General features: G+C 42.8%; 8 protein-coding genes across 8 annotated transcripts; 3 read left to right on the top strand and 5 right to left on the bottom strand.

Moving 5' to 3' along the window:
* Positions 1–59: 59 nt before the first annotated feature.
* On the bottom strand, positions 60–893 carry BBOV_II004850 (putative integral membrane protein). Its single transcript, XM_001609958.2, has 3 exons — positions 631–893; positions 549–593; positions 60–344 (listed from the first exon to the last, which is right to left on the bottom strand). The coding sequence occupies exons 1-3, from the start codon at positions 866–868 to the stop codon at positions 88–90; spliced, it is 540 nt and encodes a 179-aa protein (XP_001610008.1). The 5' UTR covers positions 869–893; the 3' UTR covers positions 60–87.
* A 445-nt stretch (positions 894–1,338) lies between these two features.
* On the bottom strand, positions 1,339–4,869 carry BBOV_II004840 (uncharacterized protein). The gene is made up of 2 exons (XM_001609957.2): positions 4,706–4,869; positions 1,339–4,335 (listed from the first exon to the last, which is right to left on the bottom strand). Exon 2 carries the CDS (start codon positions 4,312–4,314, stop codon positions 1,369–1,371), a length of 2,946 nt encoding a protein of 981 aa, XP_001610007.1. The 5' UTR covers positions 4,315–4,335; positions 4,706–4,869; the 3' UTR covers positions 1,339–1,368.
* Positions 4,870–4,993: 124 nt separating this feature from the next.
* BBOV_II004830 (putative integral membrane protein) lies at positions 4,994–6,738 on the bottom strand. The gene has a single exon (XM_001609956.2). It carries the CDS (start codon positions 6,261–6,263, stop codon positions 5,019–5,021), a length of 1,245 nt encoding a protein of 414 aa, XP_001610006.1. The 5' UTR covers positions 6,264–6,738; the 3' UTR covers positions 4,994–5,018.
* A 119-nt stretch (positions 6,739–6,857) lies between these two features.
* On the bottom strand, positions 6,858–8,825 carry BBOV_II004820 (Indole-3-glycerol phosphate synthase family protein). Its single transcript, XM_001609955.2, has 3 exons — positions 8,469–8,825; positions 8,237–8,435; positions 6,858–8,094 (listed from the first exon to the last, which is right to left on the bottom strand). The coding sequence occupies exons 1-3, from the start codon at positions 8,736–8,738 to the stop codon at positions 6,878–6,880; spliced, it is 1,686 nt and encodes a 561-aa protein (XP_001610005.2). The 5' UTR covers positions 8,739–8,825; the 3' UTR covers positions 6,858–6,877.
* Positions 8,826–9,002: 177 nt separating this feature from the next.
* Positions 9,003–11,289, top strand: BBOV_II004800 (WD domain G-beta repeat family protein). The gene is made up of 7 exons (XM_001609954.2): positions 9,003–9,468; positions 9,635–10,022; positions 10,056–10,180; positions 10,214–10,318; positions 10,353–10,487; positions 10,521–10,588; positions 10,626–11,289. Exons 1-7 carry the CDS (start codon positions 9,043–9,045, stop codon positions 11,257–11,259), a joined length of 1,881 nt encoding a protein of 626 aa, XP_001610004.2. The 5' UTR covers positions 9,003–9,042; the 3' UTR covers positions 11,260–11,289.
* Positions 11,290–11,330: 41 nt separating this feature from the next.
* Positions 11,331–12,224, bottom strand: BBOV_II004790 (Ribosomal protein L9 N-terminal domain family protein). Its single transcript, XM_001609952.2, has 3 exons — positions 11,918–12,224; positions 11,424–11,760; positions 11,331–11,388 (listed from the first exon to the last, which is right to left on the bottom strand). The coding sequence occupies exons 1-3, from the start codon at positions 12,207–12,209 to the stop codon at positions 11,346–11,348; spliced, it is 672 nt and encodes a 223-aa protein (XP_001610002.2). The 5' UTR covers positions 12,210–12,224; the 3' UTR covers positions 11,331–11,345.
* Positions 12,225–12,381: 157 nt separating this feature from the next.
* On the top strand, positions 12,382–12,707 carry BBOV_II004780 (uncharacterized protein). Its single transcript, XM_001609951.2, has one exon. It carries the CDS (start codon positions 12,397–12,399, stop codon positions 12,670–12,672), a length of 276 nt encoding a protein of 91 aa, XP_001610001.1. The 5' UTR covers positions 12,382–12,396; the 3' UTR covers positions 12,673–12,707.
* A 230-nt stretch (positions 12,708–12,937) lies between these two features.
* On the top strand, positions 12,938–13,973 carry BBOV_II004770 (uncharacterized protein). Its single transcript, XM_001609950.2, has one exon. It carries the CDS (start codon positions 12,953–12,955, stop codon positions 13,946–13,948), a length of 996 nt encoding a protein of 331 aa, XP_001610000.1. The 5' UTR covers positions 12,938–12,952; the 3' UTR covers positions 13,949–13,973.
* Positions 13,974–14,095: the final 122 nt, after the last annotated feature.

The raw sequence follows: 14,095 nt of genomic DNA, 5'->3' as shown, positions 1-14,095 counted from the left end.
CATAAACAGCGCCATATTATCAATGTAGTATATATATAACTATTGTTTAACGCAGCATTATATGTTAGATGACATTATATAATAGTGTCAGTGAAGGTTGACCACAAATTTCGCAGGTGTCTTCACGTTACTGTGTTGTCTAAAGACATGTGGGTATTGAACGCCCGGGTGATTCTCAATAAGATAATTTTCTTTGAGTTTGAAAAGGTAGTCCTTGATTTCATTAACATTGAAGGGATGGTCATTGCCCTTGTCAAAGTAGCGTACCTCGTAGGTCATCATAGATATAGTAGCACCTGGGCGTTTCCCCGGGTTATAAAATGCACTAAGGATGCGGAATTTAGCTGTAGCAAATAAGTAAATGATTTGGGAAAATACTTTATCATAAAAATATCCTGGAAGTATCAGTACAGCGGGGACGCTGGTAGGCAATATCGTTAACCATTCATATAAACACTATTGCATAACCATGTAAGCCCAGTAATGTAAATGTATATATAAAGTAAAAGCACCCAGATCTGGTATATACAATATTCGGGCAAACTTACGTGAGTTGAACCAGTAACGATCAAGTCTTTCCCTGGGCGGAGTGTCTGCAAGTTATTAGTGCATATAATGGTTCCAACCCACCGAAAATCCTGGAATACCATGCCATAAATCCGAATGATGCGATAGCTGTCCACGTTCCACCGAATATGAAGAAGTTTCGGCTGGCAAATTGGCCTTCGAAGAACTGCTTCCACAGCGGGGTCCTAGTATAGTTTGGCGGTTCAATTACCCATCTAGGCTTGACTATCCGTCTGAATACAATGTTTTCAGACAACGGGGTTGGCGCAGACGCCGCCAGGCGTCGAGAGAGTTGAATCATTTTGTGACTACGATAGGCCCCATGCAAAAGGCCGTTATAAATGGTACACACTGTTATATTACCACCAAGGAATCCAACACACATTCTATGTATTACGATTGTCCTTTTGCTGTGTATATAGCGTCTGCCTATTTGTTAGTGTACCACTTGTCTATATGACTGCTGAATATCATGTCTGTTGGTTACATTCAGCGATGACCATATCTCTGTTGTAGGCAATTTGATCTCATCTATGTGACATGTTAATCCACTGTGTCATGGAAGTACTGTGTATCAACATAAATACTGTATTCCGTATCGATACTATATACATTATTAATGACAATTTGTTGCGGTATTTGCGCTGTGAGTCAAATGACTTCCGTTATTGATTAGCGACACAGTCGTCATCTATGGGTTTGTGGCAATATATTGCGCCTGAATGTTGCACATCGTGTTTTAATTGTGCAGCCACCGTTTCCTGGAACGATTGATATAGGTTTTCCAAAATATGATACATTTTAGTTCCTGAATAAGTGATTGACAGCAGCTGGAGCCACTCTAAAGACGAATACATTTCCACGACGACGGTCCAAACGTGTTTGTCGTTGTTCAGCTCTTATCTTCATCAAAATGACCTCACGCATATCATCCATAATTTCACGTTTCATTTGGTACAGTGAGTGCTTAAGGAAATCAACATTCGTGTCGATCATAGTGGTATCTATGACATCCATATCCAGCCACAAGTGACGGCTTTCCATACCTAGATCATCGCTTAAGCGTGGTATACCATATGGCGTTTCATCCATGGACGATTTGGGTGAAGCTGACATCATTAGATCGGTTGGTGTCGGGGCGATAACAGAGTTGTACATGATATTTCTATTGGGTGTATTTTCATTGCGTGCGCCTGTTATCTCGATAGCAAACGATGGCGCACCGGCAATTTGCGTGCTCCTTGGTAGTTGCACCTTGCCCTTATACACTGTATAGTTTGACACAAATGAGAGGCCGGTGGAACCGTTTTCTTCTTTAAATGATAGACCGAAACCAGCCTTCTCAAGTTGAGGCACAACCTCTTCTAACAGTTCCGGTGTTGTTGACATACTGAATACCGACATACCGAGTGATACCTCGGAGTTATACAATTGAGAAATGAATAGGCAGTGGTCGCGTGTATCGACGTACATAACAATGTGGTCACAGTAGCTGCGTACTATGAAGTAATCATGATCTCTGAACCTTTCCATGGGATAGTCGGGGTTTAACAACAGCAAAGTATCCATGCGAATACCACCAGTTTCCTTTTTACCGGCGCCCTTGCGACCGCTACCCAAGGGTGTTCCGTCGCCACCGAGTACGCGTACAATAAGACCTCGGCGTATCGCTGCCTTGAACACCCTGAAGAACACTCTGGCACCACAGGAGTGGGCAATTACGTGTAACCTGGTGATACCCATCTTCAACAGCTCATCAAGCAGCTCACAGAACGACTCAGCCAAACCGGGATGCGAGGTTATACTCTTGGCCTTCGGGTAGCCCAGGGCACCAAAAGGTCCCCAATGCTGACCGTCCCAGTTAAACACAAAGGGTAGTACATAAGGCGGCAGCTTAGAAAATGCTACTATATGGGCCATTTGGGAACATGATTCTTGTAAGCTGACATTATACCCGTGGATATAGACTACAGCCTGATCGGCGATACATCCCATTTTACCGAATGATCTGATGGGTGCCCATCCTTCCACCGATATTTGAGGTGCCGATGCTTGTAACTGATCTGCCAAATCATCCTCATCCAAGAAAATATGTGAAATGCCATCTTTACCTTGAGTTGAACGAGGTGCACTCAATAAACCTCTGTTTGGAACAACATTTACCGGTTCTTCGGTGCTATCGTTCATTTCTTGGGATGATTCGTTAGATTCCTCTGCGACGGCTTTATCTATTCCCAGCTTATCATATAGGCGGTGTGGCCTACTATTCTCGTAAACACTTTGTGAATGTACAGGAGGCTCCTTGCGACCAGCAAGCTTGATAGCAATCTCGTTGCAAGGTACCGAGTCTGAAACATTACCTATACGTTTGTAACCATCCAAACGAAGCGATTTGGACAGTTTGTCTACATATACAGTTATTGTGGAAGTGTTGGTTGGCATGTTGAGGAAGAACTGTGACCTCAACATACGGACACACCACTTGAACGAAGCACCTTGTAAACCGGCGAATTTATCATTCAAAACGTTGAAAAACCTGCAGTGCTTGTAGAATCCACCGGGGTTGCGACTATCCTTTTCATTGTACAGCGGGTTAAAGAAATAGGTCAGTGGGAACTCCCTGAAGAAGTTACCTGATATCGAACACTCGGTGGAGGACACACCGTATCGTACCTTGCCCTGTAGGCGGCGCGTATCGGTAATGAATGCCACCCTGGTATTGACAAATATGGATCCCGACCCAATTTCCTGTGAGCTGAATGGTCCAATTGGATATCCATGCCACCAGTATCCTTGAAGACGTTCACCGCAGCCATCATCTTCTAACCATTCACCATATCCGTGTGGTAGTTCATTTTCATCGACTTCACCACGATAACGCATTTGATGTGAGAAAGGTGTTGTACAGTTGGTTACACCATCGCTTGCGACAATCTTCTTAACAAGCCACCGCATCCAGCGATACGTAACGCGGTATATACACGTACACAGACCGCAGCCGTTGGCACCGCACATTACTGAATAGTCGTTGTAGCGGGATATCGTGATATTTAAGTCACTGCCCTTCCTTATTCGCTCAAAGAGATGGAAATGCTCCGTGCAAGGGAAAAACCACCCATTCAAAGCCAACAAGGGCCCGAGCCATATGACCAACCTTGTGGATACAATAAGGGTGATCTGTAGTATGGCATAGATACTCAATGACAACCATACGAAATCACCTAGATTGATCACATGCTTCAGAACGATCATGGTAATGAACGTGACCAACATGAATACATAAGATATAGTCAGGGGCCACTTGAAGGGTATAGACAGTTGTATCCTGGCAAGGAGGAAGAAAACAATTACGAACAGGATAGAAGAGGTATACGAAATAACACCACGTTGTATTTCCAGGCCAATTACGTACTTGGAATCTTCCTGTTTAAAATATCCAAAGGGCACCAACGCAAGGCATATACAAAACAATGCAATGAGAAACACCTTCTTGTATGATAGTGGTTGGCGAATACCATTGAATCTACGCCTCAAGCGACGGTAGTCCATGAAAAGTACGGTTTTATACATCATCAAGCCGTCCATCTGCTTGTTCTTGCGTTCATCATGCCTGTCGTCCGACGACGAGGCAGTGGTTACCTCGCTTGCTCCCTCTGGGATGATAATAGGCACGAGTGCATCTTGCTCCACGGTATTACCTGGATCCAAGGCCCCGTCATCCTTGGTAACATTATCTTCGTTCTTCATTTTAACAGATTTAATACATAACTGAAAGCAATATTAGCAAATCCAAGTATACAATGCACTCAGGATACCGCGATCCCTTTGTTTATTACCCAGGAAAAGCCCGGTATGTATATTTAATAGACCAAGCTCTAGATTGACTGCTCAACGCAAATATGTAAACAGCAGACATGGTTCAAAAAATTACACAAAAGATCACACACAAGCCGGTATAAGTTAAATCAAGACACTAGAGATTGCATACTAATTAAACATACACATCTAAGCATGAATCTACCGAAGCACACCGTCACACATTGGCATAGACACGATCAACACCGCGAGATTATAGCAAAATTGGCATCATTATGACCACAGAAAAATACGAAGATGGCTCACATAGCTTTACACTTACCTATACTTAAACTACGATAAGGGTACCGGGCGATATCCATAAAATTTAAGGCACAAAGAGCTCCACCCTCGCGATTTCTTAGTATCCACGCATGGAACTAAGGGGTGAAGATCGTTTCATACTTCTAGATATTCGAAAACTGTCGCGTGGATGGCCTCCTATGGATACACATCAGTGTGTGCGTACGGATGCACCGTTGATAGTTGTGCTTAGCCTGCGTAGGCAAGCTCGGGTCAATATATCTTAACCTGTACCAATACTTGTTATCTGTATCGTAGTACAATAAATATAAAAATGGTTGTCTAGTTGTTAATCAGTCACTTTCTAGCTTGAGTTGCGGGATCTGATGGGTGAGGTGGTAGAACACCCAGGCAACCGCTACAACGGAAACGGCAATTGACACGGCGAACATTTCCGCTAACATGAAAACTTTCTTCATGTGTCTGATACCGGATGGTCGTGCTACAACGTTGTACCTAATTGGTTGCTTGATAATTCTGTTGGCAGACATGATATCCAGTAAGTTATACTTTGGATTGCGCACACGCATCTCGACGATGTAGAATGGTTCTACTGTTTCCATACCATCTATTTCGAGGAATCTGATAAGGTTACTGATTAATCTGCTGAACCGTTTGGAAGCTTGTCTTGCACTGGTGATCTGTCCTGGGTTATCTAATCCGGTACCTTCCAGCAGTTGGTACACTCGGGGCTCCCGGATATTAATATAAGGCACTATTAAGCTGTTACCTATATAATCTTCCAGGTGGTATTTTGAAATCCGGTACTTTACGTATCCAGGTTGTGTATATCTGAGGGTATAACGTGCTACGCGAGCACTTGTAGTTATGCGATTCCACCTAAAACGGCCTATCCAGTATCTATCAACGCTTTGTTTGAACAGTGTGATCGCTTTTACTTTTTTTGCCAGTTTGTAAGGTTCCATTAAAAACAGGAATGTTAGCATAGATCCATAATCGCTTCTACCGTGTACTTGACTATCAAAAAGCTCTGCAAACGGCGTAGTGTGGGCAGCATTGCCACTAATGACCACTGATGGTGGCTTTATGTTGTCCAGGCAGTCTATGATATAGTCCTTGGTGGTATATATTTTTTCTGTTTCTCTGCGGGAGTGTACCTTCCGAAAATCCTCCATAAAGCCACCGTTGGGATTATTCCTCAGGATAGCGTCAAATGAGTTAAAATCTAGACGATAGTGCTCGCAAATGCAGTTACGGCACTTGGTTTCATCTTCGTGGTAGACTTCTGATGTGGCACTATTCTTGGCGTCAAATTCGCGCAGTACTGCAACATTAGGTCGCAGTATTGGTAATGTTTCCATCCAGGCATATAGACCAATTGATCCATCCTCTAGTTCACTATGTGACTCCCAAACGTTGCTCATACATTTAAATGCTGAATCAGATTCCTTGCATTGCTCTTTCCATTGTTCTACTTTTGCGATAATCTTCTTGATCTCACCAGATTCCACAGCGTTACCTGAACAGTTGGTTATTGCCGTGATAGCTAGTGCGTGTATAACAATAAAGCGCATCATCTTGATCGATATGCTCCACCAGGTTCTTAGAATGCTTTAAAATGGTTCCGGTATAGAAAGCACATGTGCCTATAAATAGAAGCAACAAATGACCCAGTCATATCAACAATCACCTCTAGGTACGCCAGCTAAATCCTTCCTACCAGAGATAGATGGTATCTCCCCGAAAATGTGACTATGTCAACTAATCCAGTTCATCCACAGATCTAGAACATTACTATTTAAGGATATAACTAATGCCTAGAAAGTGTCCAAACCATATGACTATTGTTCTGTTTCATTCCAACTGCTCTGGAATCAGCATATCCTCATCCTAATGTATTCCAGATGTCCTGATCATAGCATATACACTATATAATCCCGATAGAAGTTATACACAATCTTGCTATATCTAATATATACTGGAATCCGTGAGCCAATGCAATATATACCGTGCCAACAGAGCATTGTAAATCGAATCATAAACACACTCTTGACCAAAATGTATACACACGTATAATAAGTATAAATGTGTAGTTATTTTATAAACCGCTGCACACTGATAATGATCAACACATTTCCGTAGAATCATATTTTATCAAGTTTTCGTACACTTCTAATTCATGTAATACATATTACGTCATTTCTTTTGGGAGGATGACCTTCCCTTGTTCATCACGGGGTGCGTGCTTATAGGCAGCTTCCAAATTCTCTCGTAGTGTTATACCCACCTCTTCTATGTACTCCTTGGAATGCATCTGTAAGGCTCTTTCAATGTCCAATTTAAGATACTTGTTATACATTTCAAGTGCGTTGTTCAACGCATATGCATCGTATGCATCATCTCTTGTTTTATAGAGATGTCTATTCCGATCAACCCACTTTTCACATTCTACGAAAAGGCGTCTTTCCTCACGTGATAAACGCATTTTACGCAGTTCCTCATCATAATCTATCATACAATCGGGTGATTCCACAGTTGAGAGGATGTTCTTGACATAGCATGTATTAACGGGATTCCCGTATGTAATGGTTACTACCTTATCATTTTCCTTGATTAATTTCTCTAGGTACTGTTCACCCGTTTCAGAGTTTAGCTGCTCGATGTTATTGTCGGTTACGTTGTTAACGCTCTTCAGTAGTTCTGCCATATCTACATCTCCATTATTGTAGAACGCGTTCATCTCGTTGAGTAGTGTTGTATGGTCTGGCTTCAACTTGATGCTACGCAGTCCATTTTCGGGTGTATAGTCAAAATCAAAGAAGAGCGTTTTACTCATCCTCAGTATGGACTTACATGGTGCCTTCCATGATTTTATTTGTTGTACTAATTCAGGAATATCTTGATACATTAACCTGCGGCCTAACACAACTGCATCATATCCAATTAAACCTAGTTCATGTATTTGTTGGATATTGATAAGCCCTCCAGCTGCGATTAGTGTTATTTTATCGCCTACTACTTCCCTCAACTCCAGTGCTCTGGTAGGTCGTAACTGGTTACTTACTCTATCCCACTGGTTTACCATTAGATGCTGTGCTCCAGCATCTACAGCCTTTAGTGCGTCAGCTCCCGTATGCACTTCCACAATAGCCTCAATGCCCATATTTTCACATGCCTCTAACATACTCTTAAGGGTATATCCCAGTAATGGACCATTTAGTAGAACTCCATCAGCTCTAAGTTCAGCTGCCTGTGCCACTTGTATAGGGTGCAATATAATATCCTTCATGACTATGGCAGGTCGAATTCTACGTCCCAGTTTCCGCAACTCGAGGAAGCATTCGTATATTTCCGATACGTGTCCTCCATAGACGGTTTCATCAGTGTTAATGAAAACAACGTCAAAACCTGTATTGTATGGGCTAGCATAGTATAAACGTAGTTACCCCAAGGACTATATGTATAGCATACTCTAGATAAGTGTCCATGAAATGGTAACATAACCACAATGTCGCATAATACTAATTATATTCACTCCAGATAAACGTACCTACTTCAGCCATGTTTTTGGCAACTTCTGGAGCGTGTACATAGCTGAGCACGCTATTGTCGCACTTTGGGTGGTGAGTGGGCGTGCGACGTTTCATATCAGCAATGACGGAAAGTGCGTGTTTTTTGCTATCACTATGTTTCCTAAGCATTTCCCCTAGCTTGTGATTTGAAGTACATTCAACGAAGTTGAGTCGCAACTGTAGACATGTAAACGATGTTACTAAACATACTTGCAAAGGGTCATTGGGATCGGAGTGGCTCGCCAGCAACTGGTCTACCTGTGCGTATTTATCCATTATCATCTTGTAGAACCGCTCTTCTGCGAGTAGCGACACTCGCGAATCCGCTGAATATAGACATTGTGATGTAGTCTTTGAGCGGACAGAGGGAATGAAGGCATATGGCGTTAGAGCATGGTGGTAGTACTCACATCGACCTTTACATGTTCTGGCTAGGGCAATCTCAATGATTAAGTGTAGAATCAAGAGCGAAGCTAACATCAACCTGCACCTGTGGACCAATCAGTCGGCACATTTCCACCAGACATAAGTTATCTACCTTCAGACAATTTGTATTGTCAGCTAATTTATATCCAGATTCATATTTTTTATGTTTTGATTTCTAGGTCATTTGGTGTGTAGGCACGTGATACTACACATAAGGTATGTAGGTGACCATTATTTCTTAGAAGATATACATTACGTGTACGATATAATGTCTATTACACATGTTTATTGAGTACTGTTGTTTATTGGAGTATTTGTATAGATACTAGCACTGTACCTCCAGTGATACTTATAGACAATGGATCCTTCTTCGGATCATGGACAGCTATCATACCAGCTGTCGTATAGCTTGGATTTTCCTTCTAGCGTTCCGCGTAGCGGCTGTGTTATAAACAATAGAACGCTGGATGTGGGCCGGGAAACCCATGAAGCAATACTTGATAATGAGTACCTCCTTATCGGCGATGCTGACGGCGTTGTTAGAGTTTGGCGTATAACGCCTCACAGCACAGTGGAAGTGCTAAATGACATAATATGTCACGAGGGTGCTGTCATGGATGTTGTAGGATCGAGTTTAACGGATGCTACTGTAGACCTCGATGCATACCAGGAAGGTGCTATGTCGATAACAGCTGTGGAGGCCACTTTGTCATTTTTTACATGTGGTAGGGATCACAAAATACATCGCGTGAACTTCCTCGGGCAACGGCTAACGACTTATGTGGTAGGTTACAGGTGTTAACTAGAGACCGGTGGTATAGAGCACGTGAATGTATGCAACAGTGTATCAATATGTATAATAATTGATACACTGTTGCGTGTTAGAATCTGTGTTAAATACTATCTGTATGGATTGCTTCCTAAAATTCGGACTCTCTAATACAATACAGGGCCACTCGGACGTTGTATGCAGTCTCCAAGAATTCGATCGGGGTCAACGTCTGGTTAGTGGCAGCTGGGACGGTACTGCAATTGTCTGGGACGTTTCCACGGGGTCAATGCTATATCGTGTTGGGGGCAATACCTATAAATACTCGGTCTACTGTAACGTCTTACCTAATGGCGACCTTGTGACTGCAATGACTAACGGTGACCTATGCATCTGGAATAATGGCACCCTGCGCAAAACTCTACAGGCGCACTCCGGTGTCATAAGAGCCGTCAGCATAAAGGATGACACTATCCTTACCTGTTCCAATGACTGCAGCGTCAGGTGCTTCAATGGCAACATGGAATCCTTATACACGATACCAGCTGCTCATGAGAACTTTGTATATGGTAGGTGGTATGTTTTCCATCCACATGATACAGACGTACGCCACTCTATGTATGTCCCAATATTCTTTACGGCATCTGAGGACAAAACCGTTGGTATATGGGATCTTGTTTCTGGTAGGCAGCTACAGTTAATCCACCTCGATTCGTCTATATGGAAGGTACGCATTGCGAGTGTATGTTAATTGCTCTAGGTAGTTGAAACATGCCAGGGTATTTGTATCATACCAATGTCTGGTAACGTATCAATTTGGCAGCGTCTTCCCGGTTGTGATCTAACGTTACACCCACCTCAAGTTGTAAGTTGACATGTGCCATTGAATGACTCCATAGGTCTACGGTACCATGGCAATCAGTGTGGACCACTCAACGGCACATGCCAGCTACGACATGGTATCGTTTAAAAAGGCAAATGCCCAAAAGGCAATGGAGTACTTGCAGCTATACAACGACTCTAAACCATCGCAGGTACGTTGGGTATTTGTCATCCAAACCCTACAGTTACGTGTATCCCCAAAGGATATGGATATTGCTAGGAATGCCTTTAGCGGCACCATTTCACCCAGCAGGTATGTTAATGGCTGATTGTCAATTATACAACTCCAGCGACTTGACGTTTATCTACAAGATGATCCAATGGCCCATGGAAGAATTGCTACCAGTCTTCGATTTACTGAAGCTAGTCTGCCTGGATACCTCGTCGAGCAAGTTATTTGGCACCAGAAGCAATGGCTACAGCATTGTGAAATCTGTGTATACAACTATATCCAACAGTGCAACCAACCCTGCCTTGCTTGCGGTATCATTACAATTCATGTGCAACATGTTCCATTTAACAATGCCACGCTCCATTATTCTTTCGCACATTGATGAAACCCTAATAGCACTCAAGGAAAGCGCTCCAGTGGTTAACAAGCTAGTTCAACAGGCTCATTCTTCTTGCGTTCAGAACTTAGTTATCATTGCTGGGGAACGTGCATCTGTTTGGGCACCTGATATAGCCTCCATTGTGGATACTGCAATATCAGTTTTATATAACAACTTGGATACTCCTTGGGCACCATCGGTTATAGTACGCCACTGCAAGCTCTTGGGAACACTGATATCCTTGGACAAAAATGCTGTGGGTACCTTGAAACAAGTTGGATTGCACCAGAAGTTGGATGAAATCGCCGAGAAACTCGGCGAGTCCGATAGCAACACCCTAAATGCAGTTAAACACTTATGTGAATTGTTATAAATGTATACAAAGTATGTTACTAACAACTAGATTATGTGATTGTCCTGTGTTCATACATCGTGGGATAGCGCTGTAGTCTACTCTTTTCACTTCCCCAAAGTGAATTCTGTCAGGGTCGATGTAGTCGTTCTGTACTCAGTTAGTGATGAAAATGCACCACTTACGAATCGCTGGCGTCAAGCAGTTCTACGCAGATTTCAAACTGTTCAGTACCACCCGATAAGGTATCAACCTGGATACTTAGGTTATATTTACCCGTCAGTGCCAATTTTGCACTAACCGGGTATGATACACCGTCTACTTCACGTATTATAGCGGTTATTTGCGATGGTAGAAAGTCGTAGTGGTCCTTTGTAGACACTAGGTCTAGTATTTGGTATATTGAGACTGGGCTGCACAGCACCTCTTTGTCTTTAGACAAAGTTTTGACCTCTATTGTATGCCTGAACAATCCTTTTCTTGAGCATGTAGGCGTGAACTTCGTTCCTGGCTTATTACTCCCTGAATATAGATGGTAACAATATAAAGCATGTTTTATGGATAGCACTAGAAGTGTCATTAGGTAACACTAATCATTGCGATGACTAGGTAGAAGCAAACGTTACACTACTACCCCGATTGTAACCCAAGGTAAAACAAACTCCACGGATATACTTACCAGATACATGTGTCGAGTAAGCAGGACTATTGCTATCTGAGGCGTATGTATCTATATTTTCCCAGGTAGCATACAATCCTATACCGCGTGGTATAATGAAATAGTTAGCAAATCCACGCTGCGCTTTCACGATATCACCTTTCTTTCCTAAGGAAGGGAAGTCACGTAGCAGAACCACGTCCACGGACTTGTCTAAACAGCGTGGATACAATGTACGTCTCGATATGGTAGGGCGCACAGCTGATATTTTACAACGCCTGGTAATAGCGTTAAAGGCATAGACCAGAACCATTTGATACTGGAGCGTATGATTATATGTACCCCAACATGGGACCTTTTATTCTAGACCATATACTATAAATATCGCATACACACGTTAAAACGCGTACCAATAAATACAAGAATATATCTTGGTTCCCTGGAACACATTTAAAAGTCTGCCGATGGTTTTTTAAATCATGTGTGTTACACACTTTGGTATGCTGTTGTTCTCCATGTGCGCATCGCTCTGTTCTGCTTTAAAAAGAGGTGTTCAGACGCATAACAAGACGTTGGATGCAACTTTGAATTCGGTTCTATTCAACAAGCCGTTGAGTGTGCTGCCGGATGTCGTTAGTCCCGCGAACAACCTAACCATTGAAGTGCTGCCATCTGACGAGGACGAGGATGAGAGTATGCTCTCTTTTGGCCTGCTGAATGATGCATATGGCTTTGGGGAACAATTGCAAGATCTCGATCCGAAGAACGCCGCTTGAAATTAGCGGTTATTATACATGGTACAAGGTGTGTATCCATAAGGACCTAAATTAGTCACTCTGGAGCCAATACGCTTCTTAGTTCATTATATCGTGGGTTTAAGTTCTGATTATATTATTTGGGGGTCCAATATATGCTTGATTTGGGGAGCCAGTACTCATAGTCCCTGGAGGTACCTGTCTATTGTCTACTACCAAACGTGACTTCTTCCCGGTTACATTCTCATATCTACCTTATCTTCTACTCTAGTGTCTATTTTGTTTAGTAACATAGTCTGGGATGGTAGAACAGGAATACGACTGCTTGTATGCGAAGAACAATGACCGAAAGCATAAAACATGGCGGGATGGAGTGCTTTCAGTTCAAGGTACCCACAAGCTTTCAAAGGTTTCTCTTTACGAGGTAGATTCTCCGAATATGCTAATAGGTTCCCCTATTGATGTTTTTGAGCTCTTCAATATTGACTGCAGTTGCCTTACTGGCCATACAATCACTTCACCCAAATACATAATTAAAGTTATTGAGGTGAACAATACTGTGCGTAAGGGTGAATTGCGATGCCCGGTATCTGGTGGAGCTGGTAGCAACGTGCCTCTGTTAACTACGTGTACCCATACATCCGGGAGATCGGTTAGTCAACATGATCATAAAATATCTGATGTCCCACATCACATGACCTACACTCCTGGTGAACCCGATGGAGCTGTATCTCAGGGCCTTAGAAAATCATTCACTTTGCCATCGATTGGTAACGACCCATTACAATCTAATTTCGAGCGCAAACCACTTGCGTTTAATGAGGAACGCAAGTCCTTGGGCATCCGTCTAAAGCGCCATACAGAGCACCAGCCGTGGTCAACTGGTATGGGTCCCGGTATCGACTTGAAAAGCACTAAGCCCGTGCTACCTTTAGGTTTATCTCGGGCTGGGTTATACAGTATCAGGAGACGCGTTTCACCTAATGCTGCTGAACCACCAGTGGAGGAAGCCGTACTGCCAACTCAGAAAGACACAAGCCGAGCTGAATCACCGGATGTAACTCAATTTAATGAACTTTCACCTACTCAGGAACCCATTGATAACCAGGCTCTCATCGAAACTGCGGATCAGCCATCCCAAATCAGCGTGAACCCTAGTACCCTGGACAACACTTTGGTAAATTTCCTGAACTCGCAGCAGGAGCGTGAAAAACCAACTCTGAATGAGGACGTCCCGTTGGTGGATTCCAACATACTCGATTGCATAGCATCGGCATTGCAGCACTTTGGGGAGTAACTGCCATTTGGGCGTTAACATCGTTTAATATCATTTGGAGGCGTAATATATCACAAGATGTGGCAGTACTTTATGCAATATGTTAGCTAGATTCTATTTACAGTGCACTGTTTCATAGCTCCGTTTCGACACAATGCAACTCAAATG

This window comes from Babesia bovis, chromosome 2 (genome assembly GCF_000165395.2).
Source record: "Babesia bovis T2Bo chromosome 2, whole genome shotgun sequence".
Taxonomy (NCBI): Eukaryota; Apicomplexa; class Aconoidasida; order Piroplasmida; family Babesiidae; genus Babesia; species Babesia bovis.
Note: the sequence above shows the minus strand (reverse complement) of the source record. Positions and strands in the feature narration are given on the sequence as shown.